This window comes from Chiloscyllium plagiosum, chromosome 6 (assembly GCF_004010195.1).
Source record: "Chiloscyllium plagiosum isolate BGI_BamShark_2017 chromosome 6, ASM401019v2, whole genome shotgun sequence".
NCBI classification, from domain to species: domain Eukaryota; kingdom Metazoa; phylum Chordata; class Chondrichthyes; order Orectolobiformes; family Hemiscylliidae; genus Chiloscyllium; species Chiloscyllium plagiosum.
In genome coordinates, this window is record NC_057715.1 from 27,143,913 (window position 1) to 27,164,214 (window position 20,302).

At 39.7% G+C, this 20,302-nt stretch overlaps 1 protein-coding gene across 4 annotated transcripts in view; it reads right to left on the reverse strand.

Annotated features, from left to right (window-relative positions):
• Positions 1 to 309: 309 nt before the first annotated feature.
• tbc1d4 (TBC1 domain family, member 4) overlaps positions 310 to 20,302 on the reverse strand; it is a 284,961-nt gene continuing 264,968 nt past the window's right edge. For all 4 annotated transcript variants that reach the window (XM_043691389.1, XM_043691388.1, XM_043691390.1 and 1 more), the window contains 4 exons: positions 16,982 to 17,141; positions 10,536 to 10,705; positions 8,285 to 8,461; positions 310 to 1,566 (listed from right to left, as the gene is read on the reverse strand). In XM_043691389.1, coding sequence (XP_043547324.1) covers positions 1,291 to 1,566; positions 8,285 to 8,461; positions 10,536 to 10,705; positions 16,982 to 17,141 — 783 coding nt within the window. In that variant the 3' untranslated portion in view covers positions 310 to 1,290. The remainder of the gene's footprint in view (positions 1,567 to 8,284; positions 8,462 to 10,535; positions 10,706 to 16,981; positions 17,142 to 20,302) is intronic.

A 20,302-nucleotide genomic window follows, 5' to 3' on the forward strand; every position in this document is an offset into this window, starting at 1 on the left:
GTAATGCATGAAGAAAATTAGCCCTTTGAAGAGGTTGCACAGTTACAAGGAAAAGACAGGGGTCTGTGTTTAAACTGTGCAGCAGTCTTTCGGGTTATGTCCAGGCACCACAGGCCAAATGGCATCTTCCTGTGCTGTATCATACTATGCTACTGGAAATCCAGACTGATTGAGGAAGTTTTAGTTAGGAATGAGTATAGTTCTCTTCACACTGGTTTATGCATGACTGCTTCTACAACATTAATATATAACCTGGCAAACACCAGACTGAGAAACAAGTGCAATTCCATACATGTCAATTCACTATAATTAGTGTTTGTAGTTCTTTTCTTTTATTTGAACATGTCTGAATTAGCCTTTTGGAAGATGCTTCAAATAACATCAGAAACAACAAGGAAGAAACTTTTTTTTGTTTTATAGAACCTACATTGTATACAGACATAAATTCAAATGATTTGATAATTTTATAACAGACAGTGGAAAATTAAGCACTATTGAACTCAATGGGTGGAAATAGTAGCAGAAGCAGTTCCAATAGTCTTGATTTCCATTTTGAATATTGTCCTTCTTTGGACTTGAGCTGGTTCCGTTCCAGAGAAAAGAGGTAATGATTCGCTGGCGCACTGCAACATCAACCAACATGAAAGCAGTGGAATTTGGCACTTTGTAAGTATGTGTGGTTGAAGTGGAGCTGGTTAAATGCCGTATCCATTCTCCAGTCAACCATTTTGTTGATGTAACGAAATGAACTGCCTTGTGTTTTTAAACAACAATTCAAACTGGCCTCACATTAGAACCACTTTGCTTCTTGAACAGAAAATACATTCTTTTTTTTATTTTGTTTTTACATTTCCCACATGATTTTGACAGATTGAATACCATCCTCATCCCAGTAATTATATATGGCAGGAAAGGAGCAATTGACATAGAACCATCACCTTGGTCTTTGTCTTAATGATCAAGTAGCTCCCCTTGCTGAAGTACAATAAGTAATACAACAGAAGCTGCAGTCATGAAGCACAGTTTCCAACCGTGATGCTAAATATACTAAACACCAAGTAAGTCAGGTGAAGGAGTGTTAAGTTGATTTTTTTAAAAAAAATGACATTTTGGATACCCCACTTTCTAAATTCTCCATTCTTACATTACAAAGGCCTCCATATAATTTCTTCTGAGCCATATACCATGTGACACAGTGTCTCAGAGGCCTGGTAAAGCATGCACTTCCCTTTTCAGAATGGCTATTTGGCTTTCTACGGCACAGTCTCTCACGTTTCACTCTTGATGTTTTCATGGCTTATTATTTCCTATTTTCACTTTGCTACCATCCAATTCCTCATCCATTGCTTCAGGCCTTCTTGATGAGAAAATCCCTGAATTCTTCCTTACCACAAATTCCCCATCATTTAGGACATCCTGTGGCAAATATTTGCGCATATGTTCTATAGTCTTTAAGTGTGACTGCTTCTCCTGTTCCATTGTACGGATTAGGAGCTTCATTTTATTTTCTCGGATTAAAATGCTTTCAATGCTGGCTTCCAGGTTCTGTATCTTAAAGCGAGTGGCCTGTAAAATGAAGGAGAAAATACAGTTTAGTGGCTCATTAGCAAGACATACATTAACAGAGGACAGACGTACAGCACTAGGCCATTGAACAGTATGTGTGCATCTGTTGGACTTCAGGTGAAAGTGCACCTTCACCTACTTTTGCTCATCCCTCCATCTTCTTTCCATTTTTTTTGTGTGTAGGTTCTCCACATTGAGCTTCAACTCTCACCTTCACCAAGTTGCTGTTCTTCACATACAACTTCATAGGCTATTTGACCATGGTAGGAAAGGCACCACAACCCAACCTAAGCCATATTTCACCAGATTTCTATATACCTGCACTATTTACCAAGGCTCAAGTGGAGCAGGGTGAAGAGAGGGATTACCCGACTTAGTTTACCTCCCTCCCTCCACCTTATTCCATCAACCCAGAATCGCCTGTGGTCAGCCATGTCAGCACAGCTCAGTGCTCCATATGGGACCTTCCCATACGGCCCGCCAGACAGTGGGTCTTTTATTCCTTCATTTTTAAAGATCCAGAAGTGTTCTGACACATAACTAAACCTTGTCTTCTCATCATCAAATCGCCCATGGTTTTTTTGATCCATTAATCACTACTAATTGATCACTCATGTTCTCCGATTAACTAATAAACACGCAAAGCCTTTTTCTTTATTCACTGAATGTGGCTGTCACTAGCCAGGCCAGTATTTTGATGATGCTGGAGGTCTGGAGTCACATCTAGTCTAGACCATTTAAAGACAGCAGTTTCCTTTCCTAAAGGACATAGTTTTTTATGACAACTGGCAAAGGTTTCATAGACATCAGTAGCCTCTTAATTCCAGGTTTCTATTGAACTTAAGTTCCACCACCCATCATAGCAAGATTCAAACCTGGGACCCCAGGGTCTCTGGATTAATAATCTTGTGACAATACCACTAGGCCTTCGCTCCCCATAAAGGAAGAAAGGAGTTCACCAGGAACTCCTTAACTTCGAGACCTTCTGAAATCCTGAGAACATAAAAAGATTTGCAGGTATGTAAACATTTTCGTTCCCTCTTTCTTTCTTGAAATTCCTGCCAAAATGCCCAACTGACGGAAACTTACTGGGGATTTCCACAGAGCTTGGAAAGATGGGCAGGCTTTGTTTGCACAGAGTTGGACAATACTGGCATAAAATGAGTATGAATTGAAGATTACAGAACTTGACAGTATAATATCTTAAAACAGAAAGAGATCATGCTAGAGAAACTCAGAAAGTCTGGTAGCATCTGTAGGGAGAGGGAAGTAGAGTTAACGTCTTGAGTCCAGAGACCCTTCATTAGAACTGCTATTCAGGATGTCACTTTCAAGTTGACTGCTGTGTCCGTTAATACAAAACCTTGTCCTTCCCTAGAGTTAAGGTATGAAAAAAAACTGTTGAAGGAGGATTGATGTTACAATCATGGGGAAAAAGCAACATCGACACTGGTGAACTACAATCTAGGCAAGGTTGACTACTCCTTTGTCATTTCAGGTCTTTTCCTCACCTTATACTTCAAACAGGTTTTTGTTCGTCCCAGGTCATTCCCAGCATAGAACAGGTTCATATTGTAGGCTTCGGTAAAGTTTGAGAACTTTAATAAAGTTATTATTTAATCATCTGAGGATGACATAGATAGCTGTAGAAACTCAGCAAGTCTTAGAATTCTGAAGAAGGGTCACCCGAGCTGAAACATCGACTTGGCTTTCTCTCCACAGATACTGCCAGACCTGCTGAATTTCTCCAGCAATTTCTATTTCTATTTTATTGTGACCCTTGATTGTCCTCTGACATAGCTTAGCAAAATATTCAGTTACATGTAAGCTATTCATGACCACCTCAGGGATATGACTGTGTCAGTGATGATGAAATAATAGTGATGACACTAACATTTTTAAAATTTAAACAATAATATCATCTCCTTTGCAAATTAATTGTATAACTTCTTTACAATTTTTCATTCTTTCATGGAATACAGTGTTGCTAGCAAAGCCAACATTTGTTACCCAAACTAAGTGGTTTGTTAGATCATTTAAGAATGCAGCCATATTTATCAATGTGGAGTCACATGAAGGCCACACCAAATGGCACATTTTCTTCCCTAAAGGAGAAGCATAAGAGGTATAGTTAGTAAGTTTGCAGATGACACCAAAATTGGAGGTGTATTTGACAGCGAAGAAGCTTACCTCAGATTACAACGGGATCTTGATCAGATGGGTCAATGGGTTGAGGAGTGGCAGATGGAGTTTAATTTAGATAAATGTGAGGTGCTGCATTTTGGGAAAGCAAATCTTAGCAGGACTTATATACTTGATGGTAAGGTCCTAAGGAGTGTTGCTGAACAAAGAGACCTTGGAGTGCAGGTTCTTAGTTCCTTGAAAGTAGAGTCATCAAGTAGATAGGATAGTGAAGAAGGTGTTTGGTATGCTTTCCTTTACTGGTCAGAGTATTGAATACAGGAGTTGGGAGGTCATGTTGCGGCTGTACAGGACATTGGTTAGGCCACTTTTGGAATATTGTGTGTAATTCTGGTCTCCTTCCTAAAGGAAGGATGTAGTGAGACTTGAAAAGGTTCAGAAAAGATTTACAAGGATGTTGCCAGGGTTGGAGGGTTTGAGCTATAGGGAGAGGTTGAATAGGCTGACCTTATAAGAGGTCTATAAAATCATGAGGGGCATGGATAGGATAAACTGACAATGTATTTTCTCTGAGGTGGGAGAGTCCAGAACAAGAGGGCATTGGTTTCGGGTGAGAGGGGAAAGATATAAAAGAGACCTAAGGGGCAACTTTTTCACACAGAGGGTGGTATGTGTATGGCATGAGTTGCCAGAGGAAGTGGTGGAGGCTAGTACAACTGCAATGTTTAAAAGGCATCTAAAGGCATGAATAGGAAGGGTTTGGAGGGATATGGGCCAAGTGTTGGCAAGTGGGACTAGATTGGGTTGGGTTATCCGGTCGGCATAGACGAGTTAAGATCGAAGGGTCTGTTTCCATGCTGTACATCTCTATGACTCTAGGTGTACTTTGTTGGCCAAGCCAACATTTATTGTCTATCTCTGATTGTCCTTGAGGTGGCCATGGTGGGCTGCCTTCTTGAACTGCTTCAGTCCATTTGGTTTAGATAGACCCACATGTTTTCAAGGTGGATGTTCTCGAATTTTGACCCAGTGACAGGACAGAAACGATGATATACCCCCAAGTCAAGGCAGTGAGTGAGTTGGAGGGAAACTTGCAATTGGTGGTGTTCCCATCTGTTTACTTCCCTGTCCTTTTACGTGATAGTGTCCACGTTTTGGGAATTTAATATTGAAAGAACCTTGGTGAATTTCTGCAGTACATATTGTAGGTGGTACACACTGCTGCTACTAAGCATTAGTGGTGGAGGGAGTGAATGCTCAAGCAAGTGATCTCTGGAATCAAGCTCTTTTGTTCATAATTGAACCAAGGCTGTAATGAGGTCAGGAGCAGAGTGGGCCGTGCAGAACCCAAACTGGGGCATCAGTGAGCGGTTATTGCCAAGGAAGAGCTACTTGATAGCACTGTAGATAACACCTTCCATGACTTTACTGATGATCAAGAGTAGACTGATGGGGTGGTAATTGGTCAGCTTGGATTTGTCCTGCTTTTTGTGTACAGCATATACCTGGCCAATTTTCCACATTGCCAGGTAGGTGACAGTGTCCTTGCTGTACTGAAACATCTTAGCTATTGACACAGCAAGTTCTGGAGCAAACTTCTACAGTAGTGTTGCCAGAATTTTGTCAGTGCCCATAGCCTTGCAGTGCCCAATGCCTCCAGCCTTTTCCTGATATCATATGGAATGAACTGAATTGGCTGAAGACTGGCACCTGTGATGGCAGGAACCTCTGGAGGGAGCCAAAATGTATCTCTGACTTGGCACATGTTGCGAATTGTTGTGGATTTTTCAATCTTATCTTTTGTACCGGGCTCCCCCATTATTGAGGATGGCTATACTTGTGGAGCCCAATCCTCGAATGTGTTATTTAATTTTCCACCACCATTTATGACTGGATTGGTTGCCTGCAAAGCTTAGATCTGATCCTTGGCTATAGAATCACTTAACCTTTTCACTTGCTGCTTGATGGTATTGGGGAGATGGGGATATGCTGTGCTATGAGGTTGAAATTTTCTTTGAGTACAAATCCATTGCTACTGATGGTGCTTCACAGATGGCCATCTTGAGTTGCTAAATCATTTTGAAGACTAGTACGGTGAAATTGTCACATTAGGCCTATATAGTGGTCACGTTTATCGATATTGTCATAGACAGGTGCATTTGCAGCAGATAGATTAAATGAGGGTGAGGTCAAGAATGTTTCTCCCTCTTGTTCGTTTCCTCACAACATGCTGCAGACCCAGTCTAGCTGCTCATTGGCTTGACGGTAGGAGACAGAGGGTGGTGGTGGAGAGTTATTTTGCAGACTGGAGGCCTGTGACCAGCGGTGTTCTGCAGGAATTGCTTCTGGGACCGCTTTTGTTTCTCGTTTATAGAAACTATTTGGATGAGAATTTGGGAGGCATGGTTAGTAACTTTTCAGATGAAACCAAAATTGGTGGTACAGTTGAAAGTGAAGAAGATTATCTAGGATTACAAAAGGGTCTTGACCAATTGAGCCAATGGACTGAGGAATGGCAGATGGAATTTAATTTGGATAAATGTGACATTTTGCATTTTGGTAAAACAAACAAGGCAGGACTTATACAGATAATGATAGGGCCCTGGACAGTGTTGTCGAACAGACAGATCAAGTGGTCCAGGTACACAGTTCTTTGAAAATTGCGTCACAGGTAGACAGGGTGGTTAAGGAGGCATTTAGGACACTTGCCTTCATTGTTCAGACCATTAAGTATAATATTTAGGATGTCATGTTGAGGTTGGACAGGGCGTTGGTGAGGCCACTTTTGAAGTATTGTGTACAGTTCTGGTCGCCCTGCTGTAGGAAGGATATTATTAAATTGGAGAGGGCATTCAGAAAAAGATTTACCAGGATATTGGCAGAACTGCACAGTTTGAGCTAATGGGAGAGGCTGAATAAGCTGGGACTTTTTTCACTGGAGTGTAGGAGGTTGAGAGATGACCTCATAGAGGCTTATAGAATCCTGAGGGGAAATATATAAGCTTAAAAGCAGAGGTCTTTTCCCTAAGGTAGGGAAGCTCAAAACTAGGGGACATATTTTTAAGGTGAGAGGAGAAAGATTTAAAAAAAGAATGTGAGGGGCAACCTTTTCACACAGAGGTGGTTCATATGTTGAATGAATTGCCAGAGTAAGTGGTAGGTATAGGTATAGTTATAATATTTAGATGACATTTGGATAGGAAAGGTTGAATAGGAAAGGTTTAGAGGGACAAGGACCAAACGCAGGCAAGTGGGAGTAGTTTAGTTTAGAAAACTTGGTCAGCGTGAACTAGTTGGACTGAAGGATCTGTTTCCATGCTGTTTGACTCAATGGCTTGGTCAGCTTGAACTTTAGAAACACTACCGAGCCACTGTTGGTAGCAGCATCCCCCACCTAGAATACTTTCTGTACTTTTGGCAACCTCAGTGCATTTTCCAAGTGGCGTGAAATATGGAGTAGTACTCGTTCATTAGCCTTGGTTTGGAGGAAATTTAGGGCTGTTACATGCGGTAATCAGCAAATGATTTCCTTGATCACATTTAACTTGAGAAAACTCCCTCCCGACACTACACCACTATACACCAGCTCTGCATGGTATGTTTGGCTGGTGGGACATGACATACCTACGGATTATTATGGTGGCATTTAAAACATTATCAGCAAGTTACAATTGCCTGAGTAATTGCTTTGCCAAGCTGCTGCTTGACCACTCTATCAGCTTGCTGTCCTAATTTTGGCATTAGCCCCCAGATGTTGGTAAGGACAACTTTGCAGTGTCAACAGAGCTGTGTTTACCATGGAAGTTTCCAGTGCCAAAGTTGATGCCAGGTGGTCCGTCCATTTTTGTTCCTTTTCTGAAATCTTTTAGAGGTTTAGTACAACGCAGTGGCTTGCTAGGCCATTTCAGAGGACACTTAAATGTCAACTACTTTGCTTTTGGTCTTATAATTAATCAAGAAGTTTCATGCACTTTATGACTTCCCGCAATTTTCATGTCTGAGCCAGAATAAGTTGGCCAATACTTTAATATGTAGAAAGCAGCATAGTGATGTTAGGCTTATTGAGGGTCAGAGTATGTCCTATAGCTCAATCGGCTGTACAGAAAATAACTGACAGATGAATGGGAACCTAAACATAGAAAAAAATTGAATCGTAGAATCACTACAGGAAGCAGGCCATTTGTCCTATCAAGTCCACACTGACCCTCCCACCCAGACAGATACCCCTACCTTATCCTGGTAACTTTGCCAGTGCACCATGCCAGCACATCCTGAATGCTACAGAGCAATTTAGAACTGCCGATTCACCTAACCTGCACATCTTTCAAGTGTGGGAGGAAACCCACGGAAACACAGTGCTAACCACTGATCCACCGTGTCACCCTAATGATGGACACAATTGTCTTTGACATCCAAAAGCACCTGACATTGCAGGATTAAAATTAATTTACTTGATTAAAAAATACTGAAGTCAGACGTATGTGTTATCTGTCCCAAAGAAAAGATCCTGTGGGTATCTCATTTCCGGAGACAATATCATTTGCGTTAACAGTTTTACAGTTGATGTCATTGTTACCTGAAGCTTCTCCAGTAGCTCCATGTTTTGTCTCTTAAGCTGACAATTTGCTCTCTCCAGTTTCTCCAGACGGTCTCCATCATCATTGGGCAATGAATTCTCCACCATCTCATCTTGCAACACATGGTACTCTACCTCATAGGCATGGAGCTGCTTGGAAATGTCCATCTCAAACACCTACAACACACCAGAAATTATTCACTGAAAACAGCAAATGAAGGAGACCTGAAATTACTGCTAGGAGGAGCTGATGCTGTCATACAGATTTAAACTTAAAAGAGGATTGTGACCTTGTCCCTAGAACATTGAAACTGTTGAACTGAAAATTATCTTTGTACACTGATGAATAACTTAAGATTTGTCTCATCTGTTGACAACAATGATGCAATGCTGGCCAGAAATTGCAGGAAACAGTAATGGCAAGTTCACCATATGCCATCATAACCAGTGTGGGAAACAATCTAGCAACAGTATTGAGAACAACATAAGCCTTGAGTCACCAATCAGCACAAGCAGCTGAAGGATTTGTGGTTTTGCTGTTGGACTATTGAAAGCAGCAGCTCGCCATCTATCAGTCTGAGTCTCAAGACATTGGTGAATCGCCATTGTAAATATGGATGGATCTCGACATCGAGAGCTAGTATTTCATGTTGTAAGAACTCCGCTAATGGTAAGATTTATGGTCCTCACTCTTGAGGACCATAAAGAGAATAAGTGAAAGAACTGAAGTCGCACAGAGAGAGGGAGTCCATTCAGCCTATCCTGCCCAGTTGTTAAGAGATTACACAAACAGGGATGAAGAGAGCCATGCAGGAATTTGAAAAATACAATAATAATTATAAAACGGAAGCATTGCTGGACAAGGAGCCAATGTAGTTACATATACTGAAACCAGATTGGAGTTGGAAGATGCATCTCAAATAGCTTTTCTTAAACACTTTGGAGATTATATCTAGGCAGATAATGCATTAAAGGAGATTGGGTGGGACGATTTTATGAGGATACATACACGGTTTTGGTTCATATGACATTTCTGGGATATTGGGATTCTGGCACCCTGGCAGTTTTTACTTTCTCCTCTTTAGTTATATGATGTGAACAAAAAACATCTTTCTTTGTTGTGGGAGCTTAGGGTAAATGAAAGGAAAGATCCTTTTCACACAATCCATGATGCTAGTTTGTATTGAACAATTTAATTAGTGGAGCAGAGTTTCATGTGTTTGCTCATATCCTGTACTGCTAACAATAGGGCTGATTGACAGTCAGGGTCTCCCTTGGGCCATGAGGATCACGTCTAACCTGCTGAAGCACTAGCCAACTACAAAATCATAATAACAGGATCCTGAACAATACTTTTGTTCTCAAATGCTAGTTGTTAGGCTGGACAAATGTAGAAAGAAAAAGAAAACTCTTGAAGTGGAGCACAGCTGTGCTATATAAACACTGTGTAGAAAGTTGTACTTGACATACATTAAACAAGCAGTAAAACATACTGAGTAAAATATAAACCACTGTTGAGGGCTACTGTGCTAACAGCATCACTTAGATGTGATCAACAAAGTCATAAACCTTACTCTCTTCCTGTAACTTGAGGTCAAACACTTTTAAGACTGGTCTGTAAATTACAAGTAACATTAGCTTTACAGCTCCTTTGGACTAATACATAACTATTAATGGCCTTAAATTATCCCTCCGGATGATTTATAGAAAAGCATAAAGCACGCCAGGCTGCACTTATGGTCACACTATCTTTATTATATCAAGGACAGGCAGTGTGATGATAAAATATTAAATCCCCATGGACATTAGAAAAGCTATTCAGTTTAAAACTTCTACCCACATGCAGACAGTTCAGTGATTGCAGTTTGCTGTTTTAAAAAGGTCAAATACACTGTCTATTAATTCTATCATAAACATAGGTATTCCATTTGTTCTGATACAAAAGACAGTTTAAATCTGAAAGCTGTTAATTAGTAAATAACTTTTAAGTGCTAAAACTACACAGATAGTGGAACAAAAGATGATAAAAATAATTTTTTCTTTATTCTTAGTGAAATATGAAAGTATGACCTTGCCTAAAACAGGTTAGTATAGATAATCAATATTATATTGATGCAGATATTTGCACTATTAGTGAATTAACTATGAATATCCTCTCTGTGTCTGACCCTTGACAAAACTTAGATAGTTTCGAAAAATACAAATCCAGGCAATTTGAAAAGTTCACAATACTAAATAATGACATTAGTACCTGAACAATAGTTTTCTCCATCTGTGTGTGACTCAGATTTGGAATCGTTGACTTTATGAAATCTACGATGGTCTCAAAACTGTCACATTTCAGAATTAATGCCTCGTGACTGCTCATCAGGCTAAGGGCCACTTTAAATATCACCTCAGTCCCTTGGAGAAACATAATATCTGTTTTTTTGGAAAAGGAAAAAGAATACAGACCCACAAGTCTTTATGTTAGTCAGAACATCTCCATTTTCAAGTCCAAATTATTACCTATTTGGTACCATGTGTAGAATTTAAAATGAATCAATATTATGTTTATGCGACTTAGCAATACTTGAGTACTCAGACAGGCCAGTTCTCCCAACGAGGTCCCAGACAGACATTTAATAAAGCAGCTTACCTGTGAGAATAAATCTGTGCTATACAGACATGATGGTTTTCCAACAGTGTTACTCATCAAACATGTCAAGCACTACAATTCATGGTAAGCTGTGGACCTGTATTCATAATTACTGTTTTAATCAGCTCTCTAGAACAACTGTCAAATGGAGGTTCCCAAATCCATTGATATCTCAAAGTTTATCATAAATATTTTCACAGTTTGCAGGCAGCGCAAATATTCCAGCACTCATTGTACAGAGTGAAGCCTACAACCAACCTACATTTGTTAGCCACTCTCAGTGGGAGGAGGTACTGCTTTTGTTACCATAGTTACCACTATCCCATACTCAACCACCCTCCTCAAGCCTTCTTCAAGAAATGGCTGCATATGCTGAATGCAAAGCAGACTAAAAATTGAAATCATATGTAAATTTTGCTTTACAACATTCTACCTATTCCTGGTGTGTAGAATCAAATTAAATCAGATATGGAAATTAAAATATCGGGCGACTGATTATGTGGAGTTTACACATTCTCCCCCTGTCTGCATGGGTTTCCTTTGAGTGCTCCCATTTCCTCCCACAGTCCAAAGATGTGCAGATTAGGCAGATTGACGAGGGTAAATTGTCCAAAGTGTCCAGGGATGTGCAGGCTAGGTGGGTTAGCCATGGGAAATGCAGGGTGATAGGTGAAAGGGTGGGTTTGAGTTGGATGCTTTTTGGAGGGTCAGAGTGGACTTGATGGGCCAAATGGCCTGCTTCCCCTGTAGGCGTCCTTTGAAAACAGACTTTTCTTAAAATAAAGCTGCTCCCTCCAGTTTTCCTGCTTAGCAGGAGATAAGAGTCAAGAATGGGAGTAATGTTCATTTTTCGTTCTCACAATGAGACGAAGTGCTCTAAGGTCAAGTAGAGATCATTGCAGGGCAATAGCCTTTAAAATCTGCAAAAACCATTTGACTAACTCATAAACCTGGAAGGACTAATGCAACATCAGATTTGTTTCTTCCTCACATGTACCATTAATGAGCCTACATGTAGGTGTGACTCAGCAATAGTGGTCTTCCCTCTGAGTCAGTCTGGTGTCAGTTCACATCCTTCTCCAAAGACATAACTACAGGATGACACTTCAACGTATTACTGAATGACAGCTGTACCATTGAAAGTTCAATTTTCCAGATAAAAAGCTAAACCAAGGTTCTGTCTGCTCATTTCAGTGGTGTAAAAGTTGTCACTATTTTACAGGACAGCAAATTGGTTTTCCCTGGTTCCTTGGTCTATACGTCCCACTCAGCTGTCATCACTGCAACAGATCATCAGATTACTACTAGATCACAGATTGTGGGATCCCAAAAGTATCACTGACTGCAGATCTGGGATGTGTACCAAGGCAGACTTGACTAGAGAGCTTAAGGTGAAGTAATCCTTCGGGGGCAGCAAGCATAATTTGATAAAGTTCACTCTACAGGTTGAGAGGGAGAAGCTGAGATCAGGCATAATGGTATTGCTGTTGAATAAAGGTAATTACAAAGGGATGAGGGAGGACCTGGCCAGAGTTAACTGGAAGGGAAGCCTAGCAGGGAAGATGGTGGACCAGCAGTGGCAGGAATTTCTGGGGTAATTCAGGATATACATCAGAAATTCATCCCAATGAAGAAGAAATATACTAAGGGGAGAACAAGGTAACCATGGCTGACAACAGAAATCAGGGACAGCATAAAAGCAACAGAAAAGGCATTACAATGTGATGAAGATTAGTGGGAAGTCTTTAAAAAGCAGCAAAGATAACTAAAAGAAAACTGAAATGGAAGAAGATGAAATATGAGGTTGTTATTAAGTAATATAAAAGAAGATGGCAAGAATTATTTTTAGATATATAAAAGGTAAGAGAAAGGCAAGGCTGGACTTTGGACTGCTGGAAAAAGAGGCAGGAGTGGAAGTAATGGGGAACAAATAAATGGCAGAGGAACTGGAAAAGTACTTTGTGTGAGATTTCACAGTGGAAGATACGAGCAGCATACCAGAAGTACAAGAGAGGCAGGGGACAGAGGTGAGTGTGGTGGCCATCAATAAGGAGAAGGTGCTGGGGAAGCTGAAAAGTCTAAAGGCAGATAAATCATCCAGACCAGATTTATTACACCCCAGAGCTCTGAAGAAGGTCGCTGTGGAGATTAGAGGCATTGGCTTTCAGGAATCACTGGAGTCAGGGAGGGTCCCAGATGACTGTAAAGTGGCTAATGTAACCCCCCTGTTTAAGGTCTGCATTGCCATTATATAGAATTAAAAGGTTTAAAGAGATTTTAATATAACAGAATTAAAACTGCACTGATTTATTGCGAGATCACAAGATTTCAATCATTACCACTTATCTATTGGGGAATAATTAGATCTCTTAAGGAAAATCGAACCACAGCATTGAGATGTGTCAGATTTAAAATAGCCTCCATGTGAAAAGAATAGTTATATTAAAAGGAAATGGGAAGATAAATAATATAGCCATCAAAATTTAATGTCAGAGAAGACTAAACAGAATGTGGGATTGGACATCTTGGAGAAGACTGTTCTTAGGATTGAGAATTGTTTCAAAATTAAATACTAAATCTCAACCTAAATAAGTAAATACACTTTAGATTCAGTAGATGCTACTGCAAGATTATAAATTTCCTAAATATAAAAGAAGGCACTGGTACTTTTGATGAAGTTTTATCAGCTTTTATTACTTCAATCTGACACCAAATACATTGCCAAATGAGCAAGATTTAACAGAAGGTTCACCATCCAAAGGAATTGGTAGATTATTTAACTAATGATTTCTACAGATGAGTAAAGACCCGTTACTTTGGAACTTTAAAAGCAGGATATAAATAGCCAAATTTGTTGTCTAAATTATTGACAAGTCCTTGTTAGAGTTATTGCATCCAAAGAATATTTGACTTTGGAGAAAACTATTCAAGTTATGTTAGAATGTTACAAGCAGAAGCCAGGAGGACTCACAGGTATATTCCGAGATATGTAGACAACCTTGCCACAGTAGACCAATTAAACCTATCTAGTTTTAAGATATAGACATTTTACTGATAAATGTAACAAACCAATACAAAGAATACAGCAGTCAGTAGATATAAAGAGTCAGTGTTAGTGCTGTGGAACAAGAAAGCCATATTAGTATAATCGGTGCCCAGATATGACACAGTAGTGTATAACTATAGGTCATTTCCAGAAGATGGACAGAGGTAAAATACAATTTCAGAGCAGCAAAAGTGACAGGAGTTACTCAAGCAAACAGATGAACAGAGTATAATAATTATCATTGGAAAGATACCTGAGGCATTCCTAAGGGAAATTAGTGATGCAACTGCTTCAAACCTGACAGGGCTGGTGTATGTAAAGGACATCAGTTAGTTTTAAGTTTGGTACAGGTACGAATATCACAGTTCTGTCAGAGCAAATGCTATGTCTGAAGAAACATAAATTGCAGCTTATGAAGATAGCACTACATGCTCCACGGTGGAAGAATTCTCAAGAGCAAAGGAATGTTACCAGTAGTACCACAACACAAAGAACCTAAGAGAGTTGAAAACGTGCATGTAATTCACAATCTGAGTCTGTATGCATGTTTTGACCTCAACATCCTTAAGACTGCAGAAGGAGTTCAACTAACTCCAACAGAACAAAAGGTTTAGAAACAAACTACTAATGACCAGTTCATGCAATGTGTAGAAGGTTTCCTTGGACTTTCTAGAATTATGGCGGAACCCAAGAAGAAAGAATTTATTGAAATTACCTACATTGGCATAAGAACTGAAAGGATTCTGAAAAGATTTACTAGGATGTTGCCAGGGTTGGAGGGTTTGACCTATACGAAGAGGCTAAATAGGCTGGGGCTGTTTTCTCTGGAGTGTCAGAGGCTGAGGGGTGACCTTATAGAGATTTATAAAATCATGAGGGGCATGGATGGGGTGGATCATCAAGGTCTTTTTCCCCAGGGTAAGGGGAATCCAAAACTCAAGGGCATTGGTTACGGGAAAAATTTAAAAGAGACCTAACGGGCAACTTTTTCACACAGAAAATATAGAATAAGCTGCCAGAGGAAGTGGTGGAGACTGGAACAATTACAACACTTAAAAGGCATCTGGGTGGGTATATGAATAGGAAGAGTTTCAAGGGATATGTGCCATGTGCTGGCAAATGGGACTAGATTAGTTTAGGATATCTGGTCAGCGTGGATGAGTTGGACCTGTTTCTGAGGTGTACATCTCAATGACTCCATGACTCTCAGAGAATTGTTCCAGGTAACAGGAAGGAATTCGCTGCTTTTATAATTGTGGAAATATTTGCTATTATAATCAGCACCGAAAACAGATCAGAAGACATAAAGAACCAAAGTTTTCCAAATGAAGCAAATACTCAGAACAAAAATGAACGGTACAACTGACTTGAGAGTTCACTGATGAATCTCTAACTGAAGTAATTTAAAAAAGCACAATTGTTTTCTACACAAAATAAATCAGCAAATTTGACTTTGACGTAAGATGATAAGTCAACATAAGCTGAAGAACAGCTTTTCAATCCTTTGTCTTTCGAAGAAGAATTATCAGTACCAGTGACAACAGTATTACTAAAATAAGCAAACACCTACTAGCACCATGACAAAGGATTTGAAAATGTCTAGTTCACCAGGACATCCAGAGAATGCAACTGAAAACATCCAACCCACTGAATGAGTTGAAGTAGAGAGCTTCAATACTTCAACACAGACCTATCAGCAGATTAAATATAAAGATTTCTAGAATAAAATGGGGATGAGATACATGCAACCTTATGGAAGCCAGACCAAATTCCATAACTTCCAAGACATGGTCAAAAGGAAGAAATTGCTAGTCTGAAAATCCAGGCTTCTGCGAAAATGAAAATACCTACCAAAGTAGAGTAACTGTCTTCTATGATATGCATTCACAAGACAAAGAGTTCTCCTAATGAAGTTATGAGACAACTACCTGAGTTAGCAGGAAAATGCTCACTTGTAAAGGGAATTTCTGGAGATTAATGTTCCTCTAGATAAGATCCTGAATGAAGGGACCAATGGGTTTTGCGAGGAATAGTTTAAAAGAGACAAGAATCATCAAACAGATTTTGATGCAAAGACCCATTAATCTTCTCCAATCAAACAGAGTTAATCCCAGAAGAATTGTGAAACCTCAGGTGCCCGAATGTGTGAAGTCAGAGACTTGTGAAGAGACAGAGTGATATTGAATGCCTAAATTTATAAATATGGGTAAGTATAACAAAAGGGAAAAATACCTAGTGGGAGATAAGGTAATAGTCCTGAAAGTGTTAATGTCAAAAGTACTTTAAGCTCCACCTAATTTGATGATGTCATACAATCCGTAGGTGAAGAAGAGCCAGTCTTGCACAAGGTCCTGATAGAGACTTGATCATTTTCGTAACTATGCCAAACTTGCCTATGTAACGTATATATATTGCTATCACACTGTAATCTATACTTTGTTGTTCAGACAAGTGCTTCATCTCATTAAAACTCAATGGTGGTTTATCCTTTATCATTGCTAATTAGATAAACCTCAGAATTAGTGGAGTAAGATGGAAAAGGGCCTCTGTGAAGCAGCGGCAATGTCTCTAACTCTGGGTCAGAAGACCCAGGATCAAGTCCCACCTGCTCTAACCTTTTTCACACTGGTTAGATTAAAAATATCTAGAAAGAAGGATTGGTGGCAGTTTTCCATACTAACAAGCAGCAGTAATGATCCTACAGCGTGTGAGATAATAATCAGTTCAGCTATGATTTTATTAAATGGCAGTGCAGGCTCAGGAGGGCATATAGTCTACTCCTAATCCTAATCTGTATGCTTGTATGGTGGTTATGTATTTGAATGAGGGCATTTATAATAATTTTCACTCAGGTGGTTGAGTGGAGTCTACACCCAGAGATGGTACATGGCCTTTGCAAAAACTGAAGTTGATTGGCTAACCCTATCCAAGTCTGATGGTTCTCAAGGAAAGCATTACCTAAGCTCTTGTTGTATGCTAGCGATAGAATTCAGAACATGAAGCTCATACTTACCAAAGACTCTGGCGACAAATCCCAGTGGGAACTGGGAGGCGAAAAAGGTGAGGAACCACGGGGCTGCGTAGAGGCTGGGGCTGACCTCATTGTCTTCAAGGTGGTTGTACAAATCCCGGTGATAGTCATGTAGAAGTCTTGACAGCTGGTACATCTGAATCTGCCCAAAGGACAAAGTGCAATCAGTATTTCTGCAGCAGACAGCAGACACATTTTGCTGTTATTCTGTGCTGAGCAGACATACAGGCTCACAAACCTAAACGCACAATCCAACCACAAAGCACCATTTAATATATAAATATTTTCTCAGTCACAATAAAAAAATTCTTTGAAGGGAGATGATCGTGAAATCTGAGGGTGTTCTGCTAAATCCCTTGAGGTTCCTGAACTGTCTTTTAATCATTAGATGTCTTTGGTAATGCACTACAGCTTTAATCATAATTATTAAAACTCCACAGTTTCACTGAAAAATACACAATGGGTTAATTTTTGCACAGTTCAGGTGCAATAAATAATAAAAACATAAGATATAATTCTACAATAGAATAGTACTTCACTGCCTATATATCCAAGCAAAAATATTTATCCACATACTGTACATACATCTCCTGCTCAAAAGGTGTGACTAATCCCATAATCAGGAAGTACAGGAGGGTACTTAAGGGAGATTCAGCAGAATGGCTCCATGGATAAGAGATTTAACCTGCAAGGTCACGTTGGAGAAGCTGAGGTCTTCTTCTTGCAGTAAAGAGTTTTGAGGTGAGAATTGGATATGGATGTAGATTATGACATGTTTAGATAAAGTAGACATTGGCTGTAGAATGTCCTGAGATTGTGAAAAGTTATAAATTGCAAATCTCTTTCTTTTGATGAAATGAACTGTGTCAGACTTTGCTGATTTCACTAAATCAGGAAGAGGGATTAAAAGAAAGAATGAATTCAGATAAGAATTGTGAAAGACTGCAGTGATAGATAAGCCAGTAGGATGAGTGTTCCAGTGACAGATGTAGTTTCGCACAGAGCAATGTGAAGCACATGTTTGAAGTAAAGCGGTATGCCCTAAATGGTAATGCTGAAATTGGAGTAGCAGAGACCTACAATATATAGAAAGAGATTATTCAGAAAATCACAGAATTATGAAGGTGCAGAAAAAAATCATTTAGCCCATCTTAGCAAAGATGATAGAACTCACCAATAATATACACAGACAAAGACAGGAGATGAATATGGATAATAACTTTGGTCAAAACAGTAACCCCTGTGTCAAGTTTTGGGTTCCATTACAGAAAACTTATTAAAGCATGGTAGAAGTGCAGTGCAGGTGCGTTATTATGCTAAAAATGTTCACTGCTTTACAAAGGAAGATGTGGGACATTTGTTTTTAGTGAAAATGATGAACCTAACCGATATGGGTGCTTGAGTTAACTTAATATGAGTACTAAACATGAATATCAACTAGCCTAAGACCCAAGTATAAACATCTAACAAATTACTTTGGGCTCTCCAGATCATTTAAATAGCAGCTTGTTTTGTACCACATCCAAACACACAAAAACTTTTGAAAATTAGGCAGGCATCAAACCAAGATGCACTACAAGTTGGTTCTTCATAATTAACTTGGACCATTCACACCTCCCTTTCCCTAGATGAATACAACTGAGGAGCATGCTAAACCCCAATGATAAATCTGAAAAACCGAGCGAACAGGACTCCTGGAGGCTGATCTGGAAAGCTGAGCTGTGTAGTATGAGACAGACATCAGGCTGACTGTAAAATCTACTTCTGCTGTAGCTCATCTCAGCTTTCGCCAGTCATCAGTTCAGGAAGAGATGAACTAAAGCTGGCAGCAATAATCAGAGGTGGAAAGTTCAAGCTACAGCAGTGAAATTATTGACATGTGTGCAAATTATCAAACAAATGAGTCCCAATGCTTAAAATGCTGTGGGTCACGTTGGTCTTATAGAATTCCACACAGAATCTGAAGCAGGACTATCTGTCTCCTTTACTCCTATTCACTAGTGTTTCACAAAACGTGCCTGATAAATAACCCCCTGTCGTTACTGAATAGAAATAGTTTTTTAACAATTCTAGCCCCATGTATCACCCCATTGCATCACACATCAGAAAACAGAAGATAATCTGTTGTCCATTTTAACCCCTGTCCAGAGGGAGCAGAAGACATGAGAAATCTAATCTTAACCACCAGACCTAATTTTTGATCAGGAGATCAGTTAGAAGCAGTTGCTCAACAAGTAGGATCAGACCAATCAAAAGGTGCTGCTGTGGTTCAGAACAGTTGTTCTCCAGTTTAATGGTTAGCAAATACAGGAACAGGTCAGAAACTGGAAATTCTGCAGCAGGCAACTCAGCTCCTGACTCCTCAAAGCCTGTCTGCCACCTTCAAGTCAAAAGTTGGCAGATGCTGATGGAATATTCCCCAGTTGCTTGGTTGAGTGTGGCTCCAATAACATTTGAGAAGCTTGACACGATGCAGGCAACTTGCTTCATGAGACCTCATCTGCCACCCGAAATATACCACCATTATTCCACAGCCGCAAGTGTGTACCACCTACAACATGCACAGTCGTAACTCACCAAGGTACCATCAATAGCATCTTCCAATCAGCAATTTCTATTAGCTAGGGCAAGATGAACAGATGCAAGAGAACAACATCATCTACAAGTTCCCTCTCAAGCCACATACCAGCAGTCCACAAGGAAGGACAGGTCAGCAGATACTCATCAACACCGTTAAATGCAAATTCCCCGCCAAACCAAACACCATCCTGACTTTGAACTATATGGCCATTCCTTTAGTATCACTGGGTCATTATCCTAAAATTCTCTCCCTAATAGCATTAAGTATCTACCCTCATCAAATAGATTGCAACTGTTTAAGAAAGTGGCTCATTTCCACCTTTTCAAGTGTAATTAGGGATGCTGAGCACTCACATCCCAGAAATTAACAAAATAGTTGTTGGGGGTAAGAGAGAGGTGGAGTTTGGGAAGGCCAGGATAGTCTCTAAACAAGAGCAGGTAAACAATTTTTGATTCTAATCTAACTGGTTTTATTATATTTTATGTAAGTATTTAATAAATTGATAAAGGATACCAGTCAATCTTCTATGTTACCCTTTACACTATAAACTGATATATTCAATCTTTGTGTAAATATTTGTAGCTCAGGTACCAGTTGTAGTTATTGTTGGTATGTTCATCAAGCTGGCAAGTTGGTTTACAGACATTTTGTCCCCTTTCTAGATAACATCCTCAAGGCTGTGGAACCTCCCGTGAAGCGCTGCTGTCCTGCGTTGGTTGGAA